General features: G+C 41.7%; 1 protein-coding gene across 2 annotated transcripts; it reads left to right on the top strand.

The window, feature by feature from the left end:
- Positions 1-2,299: 2,299 nt before the first annotated feature.
- LOC100383632 (uncharacterized) lies at positions 2,300-7,937 on the top strand. Of its 2 annotated transcripts, none has more exons than XM_020551688.3 (10): positions 2,300-2,746; positions 3,626-3,860; positions 4,025-4,111; positions 4,184-4,353; positions 4,722-4,864; positions 4,952-5,129; positions 5,234-5,831; positions 6,070-6,182; positions 6,264-6,507; positions 7,017-7,937. In XM_020551688.3, coding segments are annotated over exons 1-10 (1,998 nt in total). In that variant the 5' UTR covers positions 2,300-2,744; the 3' UTR covers positions 7,245-7,937. The 2 variants fall into 2 exon arrangements, with proteins under 2 accessions (XP_020407277.1, NP_001169751.1); NM_001176280.1 differs by having other exon boundaries at positions 2,318-2,688; positions 7,017-7,246.
- Positions 7,938-8,518: the final 581 nt, after the last annotated feature.

Below are 8,518 nucleotides of genomic sequence, written 5' to 3'. Positions count from 1 at the left end.
CCCTTGATGGAGGCTTCCCGTGGCTTGTAGCGGTCTTCTCATCGCCGATCACCATCTTCTTGGCGTGATCTCCCGACATCACTTCGAGCGGTTAAGCTCTAATGAAGCACCGGGCTCTGATACCAATTGAAAGTCGCCTAGGGGGGGTGAATAGGGCGAATCTGAAATTTATAAACTTAAGCACAACTACAAGCCGGGTTAGCGTTAGAAATATGAACGAGTCCGAGAGAGAGGGTGAAAAACAAATCGCGAGCAAATAAAGAGTGAGACATAAGGATTTGTTTTACCGAGGTTCGGTTCTTTCAAACCTACTCCCCGTTGAGGTGGTCACAAAGACCGGGTCTCTTTCAACCCTTTCCCTCTCTCAAACGGTCACTTAGACCGAGTGAGCTTCTCTTCTCAATCAAACGGGACACAAAGTCCCCGCAAGGACCACCACACAATTGGTGTCTCTTGCCTCGGTTACAATTGAGTTGATCACAAGAAAGAATGAGAAAAAGAAGCAATCCAAGCGCAAGAGCTCAAATGAACACAAGTCACTCTCTCACTAGTCACTATTTGATTGGGAATGATCTTTGGACTTGGGAGAGGATTTGATCTCTTTGGTGTGTCTTGTATTGAATGTTATAGCTCTTGTAAGGTGTGGGAAGTCTGAAAACTTGGATGCAATAAAAGGTGGGTGGTTGGGGGTATTTATAGCCCCAACCACCAAACTAGCCGTTTGGTGAAGGCTGCTGTCGCATGGCGCACCAGACAGTCCGGTGCGCCACCGAACACTGTCTGGTGCGCCTGCCACGTCACCCAGCCGTTGGATTCTGACCGTTGGAGCTTCTGTCTTCTGGGCCACCGGACAGTCCGGTGGTGCACCAGACATGTCCTGTAGACTGTCCGGTGCGCCTTCTGGCGCGTGCCTGACTTCTGCGCGCACTGTAGCGCATTTAATGTGGTTGCAGGCGACCGTTGGCGCTGAAGTAGCCGTTGCTCCGCTGGCACACCGGACAGTCCGGTGAATTATAGCGGACCGGTCTCCAGAATTCCCGAAGGTGAGCAGTTCGGAGTTGGAGTCCCTGGTGCACCGGACACTGTCCGGTGGCACACCGGACAGTCTGGTGCGCCAGACCAGGGCACACTTTGGCTGACTTGTGCTCTCTATATTTGAATCCTTTTTCGGTTTGTTTATTGGTTTGATGTGAACCTTTGGCACCTGTAGAACTCATAATCTAGAGCAAACTAGTTAGTCCAATTATTTGTGTTGGGCAATTCAACCACCAAAATCAATTAGGAAAAGGTGTAAGACTATTTCCCTTTCACCCGTATAGCAGCTGTCTCTTGCATGAGAGTCCAGTTTCTTTACTTTTTGATCTTTCTCTCCTCCACATAAGCAAAAATGTCATGTAAACAGACTTAGAGCCCATTATTATACTTGCTCTGAGGAGTTTACAAGAGCTCGTTTTCACACAACTCTCTATATACTTAGGGCATGTACAACCTAGACATTGTGGTGCAGTTTTTAAATAGAAGACACGACCAAGACACTATAGGTACAATGAGGTGTATCTAAATGTTATGTCTTATTTAGAAAAATATCTAAGACATGACCTATTTATGTGAGTTGTACTAGTGAGGTTGCGTCTTGCTTAAAAAACTGAGCCAGATGTGTGTTTTCATGAAGACATGATGTCTTTGTTTTTTACACTTACCCCTTAGACACACCTCAAGATACGATGCATTAAAATGCTTTGTACACGTCCTTAGAAAACGCATCCAAAGTTTGTGTACTTACGCTTAGGTTACTCCCAAACCATAATATCACTACATATTAAATACATGCCACATAAGTATTTTTGATGATATGACAAGATAGTTAAGATGAAAGAGAATTATGTATCTTAAAAGAGATAATACTTAGGCACGAGATAATATACATTAAAACTTTAACCATCCAAATGACAACATATAACAGAATGGAAATAGCCTTAGTTGGCTTCTTCAAAAGAATTCTACAAAATATTTTGGAGTGTTTATTTAGAATTATAATTTGCCCAAATTATATAATTTAACAATTTTTAAACCTCAAACAAACGTCCCCTTTGTAGGGTAGCTGAGCCCGTGTTGGAGGAGCTAGGGGTTGTTTGGTTTGATGCCTAAGACGCCACAATGTGCCAAACTTTTCTGCCTAACCTTAGTTCTTCAATTCGAGCGCCTAAGGTTAGGCAGATTGTGGCGCCTTAGGTAGGAAACCAAACATGCCCCTAGCCTCTCACCATACCAAACACCCCTCTAGAGCGGCGAACCGGCTCCCAGACTCCCAGTCCTTGTTTCGTCGACAAGCCAGCAGCCCAGCACGCAAAGGGCACTGTGCCGTTACGGCGCGGCGGAGCCGGAAACTCCCGAGTCGCGTGACAGTAAACGAAGGCACGAACGCGACTCTTCCATCCAACTGTCGAAGCAACCGAATCGGGGACAACCGAGGGCGAGGGCGGCCGGCATGGGGATCGTGGAGGCGTGGATGCGGGAGAAGCCCATCCGCACATTCCTAGCCCGCCTCGCCCAGCGCCGGGCGGCGGCTGCCGCCGCCTTCCTCGCTTCCCCCTCTGCCACCACGGTCATCGATGGCGAGGGCGGCAGCGACGGGAGCATCCCGCAGCTTTCCTCCGTTGCCAACTCCGTCGTGTCCCGCTGCTCAAGGTAGCGTCTTCGTCTGACGCGAATATACTCCGCTAGGGGTTGGCTATAGAAGTTCGATGTGAGCTATCCACTGCTTATTCAGAGAATACACACGAATGTTTTTTTTTTTGTGATCGTGATTGGTGTGTTTACCACGGCTCCAAAGGATCGCACTAGAACTATACCCCAATGCAGCAGATTGCTGCTGTCCCCAAACTTAGATTGGTACTAGAAGTATAGAATTACAGTACAGAGAACCCCATTGGGCTATTGCTGGAAAAGATAGACCAATCTCAACATTTTGCTAGCCTCAGCATCAAGGGGGGTGTTTATTTGGGATAATAATCTGCCCAGATTATATAATCCAATATATTTTGAACTAAGTGCTAGTTCAAAATAAGCTGTGAACTAAGTGCTAGTTCAAAATAAGTTGGACTATATAATCTGGACAGATTATAATCTCAAACAAACACCCCCTAAATTGGTATATTCATCCTGTGCCAAGGTGTGCCAAGGTTTATTCTTCATATCAATTAGTGAAAGGAATGGAGAAACCAACATATTCTACTCGTCAACAATTATTCCTTACAGAAATCCAATAGGGTTGAAATTACCTATTGCTGGATATGTGCACTTCACATTTAAACTTGCCAAGTTCACACTAAATTTCAGCATGGAGTTTCTCATTAAGTTTGGGCATGTTGCGAGCGGAGGTAGAGGTACTTAAAGTGGGTACAATTAGACCAACTTAAGCTGAATTCATTTTTTAATATAAACCAATTCTATTCCAAGAAGTATGGCATAGTTAGCACTAATATTAAAATCGGCTCATGATCCTATATCCTCTCAAGTTCATATCTAATCATAACTTTGTTGTTGATGTGATTTTTCTTGGTTCCTGCCAAGATGCTCTGTTATGAAGTGAAAGTGCTTTGTTTTTTAACTTTAACAATTTCAGGATTCTTGCTCTTTCAATTGAGAACTTACAGCGAAGCTTTGAGACTGATTTTCCACACAGTTGTAATGAGGCTAATACATATGCAAGAGACCTTTTAGAGTATTGCTGCCATAAAGCTCTTCATGAAGTTACAACACGTCCAGATTATTTGGCCGATAAGAATCTTCGCCGCTTGATGTTTGATATGATGCTTGCATGGGAAACTCCAGGTGCTCAGGATGTGTCAGTAGATAATGTGAGAAATTTTCAAGGCTTTGTTCTTTTTAAGCAACCCATTTTAGCACCTTTTTAATCATATGGATATCTTTGAAAGGAAAAAGATCATGGCCATGTCTTCATTTTTCTTAGCCTTCACAGTGCTAAGTTATGTTTTTTCTCTCTTGCTGTTGTGGTCTTCAGGGTTCTATTGTGCGTGATTCCCTTGAGATTGAAGATGAGGATGAGGGGTCAATTTTTTATGCAAATTCCACAAGATTGGCTGCTCAAGTTAGTTCTCTACTGATAACCATATTTATTCTGTCGCAATACACATGATAATCTACTGTCGTTCATATTTAGGTTGATGACAAGAAGACAGTCGGGTTAAGTGCTTTTGCACGAATAGCACCTTCATGCCCAATAATAGCTGACCTGGTTACTGTACGCAATCTGTTTGACGCACTTACAAGTTCATCTGGAGGCCGATTGCATTTTCTTGTTTATGACAAGTATCTCAAGAGTTTAGACAGGTAATAAATAAATAAAACTTCTTAAAGTTTCAAAAAAAAATTGAGATCTATCTTACCTGTCTTTTGTTAATGCATGTATTACATTCGTGCATAAATAATTGAAACCTCACTATTGAAATGATGATTCCAGCTAAGCTAAGCATACCAAGTTATCTCTCTGCAACTGAAGTTGCGTAAGAAGTACATTTATTTGTTGCAGTGCTCTGATTAGGTTTTGATGGTTGCATTTGGATCTGGAATTCAGGAGATTTATGTGATAGAAGAAATTAGGAGAAATAGGGAGTCGTGGATCTTTAGTAGCTCATGATGTTATGATTGATCCAATGAGAGGTACTAAGAGCATCATTATGCTGTATTGCTATTTACAGGGAATTGAGGTCTGTGAAAGGTATCATGCAATCATCACTTGCCTCAAGTTTTCATCTTGATGCTGGAGAATGCATATTAGCTATTGATGGAGACAAGCCCATTCAACCGGTACTGCAACATATTGGAATATCAGCATGGCCAGGTGAACTGATTAATTTCGATACAAATTCTCAACTGGCAGACATGCTTCACTTTGGAAAGCAATTAATATGTTAATTCTTTTTGGCAGGAAGATTGGTCCTCACAACACATGCTCTTTATTTTCAGAGTATTAGAGTGGGATATGGTGATAAGATTGTTAAATACGACCTATCAACAGATTCAAATCAAGTGATTAAGCGTGATTTGACTGGACCACTGGGTGTCCGCCTCTTTGATAAAGCTGTGATGTACAAATCAAGCACTTTGTAAGTATTGAAAGGACAAAGCATTCTCCAATACCTATTTTCTTGAACTCTGCAGTTGTAATTCAATGAATTGCCTTCAAAACTAACATTGTCTTATGTTACAGGACAGAACCAATTTATTTCGATTTCTTTGAATTAGGAGGCCCTTCACGAAGAGACTATTGGTTAGCAATCACCCGTGAAGTATTGCAGGTGAACAGATTTATTAGGAAGTTCAATCTTGGAGATGTTCAGAAAGCAGAAGCACTCTCAAAAGCTATCCTAGGCATTTTGAGATACTCTGCTGTCAAAGAAGCTTTTCATATTGCTCCTTCTCACTTTAAGACAACACTTACTTTTAGCTTAGCAGAAAAGCTTCCGAAAGGAGATATGGTCTTAGAAGCACTGTATAACAATTATTTCCAACTCTTGGACTCTTCATTGAGACATTTGGCAATTGATTCTGCAGTCGATAGAATGTCGGAGAACCATTCTATACCATTTTCTTTGTATGCTCTCTCTAGAATGGGTTTTCTTCTGCTGAAGACAAACGATAAATCTGAAAAGGAAATGAGCTTTTGTGCTGTTTGCTTTGGTGTAACAAAATCTTTGGAGGCTGCCCTAGAAGAGTCAATTTGTTACTCTGAGAGAATAGAGTCAGCACGTGCTACAGTTGATCAAGTAAAGGTAGAAGGCGTTGATGCAAATCTTGCCCTCATGCAGGTTTGTTTAGATCTTCCTTTTTTGGTACATGCAACAGGAAGTAAATAAGCTTCTTTGTTGCCAAGGATTCAATTACAAAACTTGTTGATTTGGATGCAGGCAATACTTTTATGCGATCATGCTTTATATTAGTTCTTTAGTGGAGTTTCTTGGCATTTCATATTACCGAAGCTTATTTCTCAAATGATACTTGGGTAGCAAGGTGATTTGCATTCTGATGGATTGCCTTACATTGCAGGAGTTACTCTTCCCTTTAATTCAAGCAGGCAAGATTGTTTACTCTCTCAGCCAATGGGAAGATCCTTTGAAATCACTTCTATTCTTAGCTTTTATGTTGTATGCTATTCAAAGGTAAAATTTCATTGTTGTTGTCAGATATTATCAAATATGCTTATACACATTAATTTGGCTTTTCCCTTTTTGGTTTCACAGGGGTCTCATCAGTTACATCGCACCCTTTGTTTTCTTAACTTTTGCTATTATCATGCTTTGGCATAAGTATATTGGAGACGGAAAATTGTTGGAAGTGCTTGAAGTGAAACCTCCTCCAAGTAAAAATGCCGTTGAGCAGATTTTGACATTGCAGGAGGCTATATCCAAGTTAGAAAATTTTCTACAGTCTGCAAATATTACTCTTCTGAAGTTCAGATCTGTCTTGTTTGCCTGTGTTCCTAAGGTTTGTCTTTTGACCTTTGCTGTTTGACATCTCTGGCTTTTAATATCTTGATAATGACCAGGGTGTTAGTCTGTTTTGGCACAAGCTAATATATATAAACAATCTCTTGATATTCCTAATTAAAATTTTACTTTACAAGCTAAGGCATGAAGGGCGGGCCTGGTGCAGCGGTAGAGCCTACCGTCTGTAACCAGAAGGTCCCGGGTTCGAGCCCCAGCCTCTGCATATTATGCGGGTAAGGCTTGGCGCTTAAAGATACCCTTCCCCAGACCCCGCACAGTGTGGGAAGCCTACGGCACTGGGTACGCCCTTTACAAGCTAAGGCATGGTGATGAATGTTTCTTTAGAAATTCTCAGATCTTAGTTCTGATTCTGTACCCCAACATGTATTTACGCCTTTGCAGCATCACATGTTATTTATTGCGCAGAATTATAAATCAGGGTAAGACTTGAATTGTACAAGTGATTTCCATCTTGGCAAATGCTAATACCATCTTCTGCCTATGCAGGCCACTGAAGTAGTTGCAGCTGTACTTATTGTCGCAGCTGCATTTCTTGTCTTCCTACCTTCCAGGCCTCTGATACAGATGTTAGTCCTGGAAATGTACACAAGGGAGATGCCCCTAAGGAAACAGAACACTGAAAAATTCCGCAGGCGAATTAGAGAGTGGTGGGCTCGCATTCCAGCTGCACCTGTGCAGATGATCAGACCTAATGAAAGCAAGAAAAAGAGATGATCATGGGCTTTTAGGGTTGATTTGGTGACAAGGGGATCCCGAGAGGATTGGAGGGGATTAAGGGGAAAGTAAATTAATTTCCCCCTCAATCCCCTCCGATCCTCCCATGATCCCGGGTCACCAAATCAACCCTTAGGCTTTTGGCAGACCTAGTGCCGGAGGCACCCACACCGAGAAGGGACAAACTGAGGAATTCTTTCCTTCACAAATGCGGAGACACTGCTTTGAACCCGTGACCTAGCACCTGCCACTGCACTAGGCCAGAATTTAAGATCTCAAAGAGAGAAAAAATAGCCCACATATTCTGTTCCCTAGTTTGAACCTAATCAGCTAACTTAGGCTTCTTCGGTTCGCTCTCAATCCATGTGGATTAAGTGTGATTAGGTGTGATTAAATTCCAAGCAAGTCAAACTTCTTATTTTTTTCCAGTCATATCCAATTCATATGTAATGGGAATAACCGAACAAGGCCTTATGTAGATTTTGACCTACTAAGAAAAACTAGCCCCGGTAACCAGTGTATAGCATCATGTCGCTATGAGTGTAAAATGATGACTGCAGAAGAATTATTCATTTTTCTTGCAAGCCATTTCTTAGAAGTTTCTAGAGCTCTGATGTGTTCTAGAAGAATTTATCAGATGTTTGAACTGATGGTTGGAATGTAAGGTGGTTTCATATGGATTCTTTGAACTTATTTGCTCTAGTAAAATTGATGTATCCCCACAGCACATTGGAGAAGCAGCTGAAAGTGTGTCGTGTAGTCCAGTTTAGCACTTTATCTTCAAAATTTAAGGTGTTTTGGTTTTGTTAAGCTAAGTTTGAGCAAGTTTATGGAAAAAAGATGCAACATTTTCCTTTTATAGTTATTTGTTTGGTATGATATTTAAAAAATTGCTACCATCTTTTTATGATATGTTTGGATGTAGATATTGATTTGTTGGAATAGGATTGGTTACCAATATCAAATCATATTGGTTTCTATAATGAGTTACAATACCAAATATGTTGTTTGGATGCCGACGAAATTATTAGGAATCAAGGTTTTAAAGTCATTCGACTAATCGTGATTAGTTGCGATTAGTCGGCCTTATCGCTAGTCCGAGCTCGATTAGGGTCTCCGACTCGACTAGAGCGACTAGATAGCGATTAGTCATCCTAGTCGCCGACTAATCGCGATTACTCGTCCGACTAGGGGTTATGGTTGACTAGTTATGCCTGTTTTGGGCCACTAATTCGGCCTCTATTATGTGGGTCGGCCCACCATGTACCCAACAC

Source organism: Zea mays, chromosome 4 (genome assembly GCF_902167145.1).
Source record: "Zea mays cultivar B73 chromosome 4, Zm-B73-REFERENCE-NAM-5.0, whole genome shotgun sequence".
NCBI lineage: Eukaryota > Viridiplantae > Streptophyta > Magnoliopsida > Poales > Poaceae > Zea > Zea mays.
Note: the sequence above shows the minus strand (reverse complement) of the source record. Positions and strands in the feature narration are given on the sequence as shown.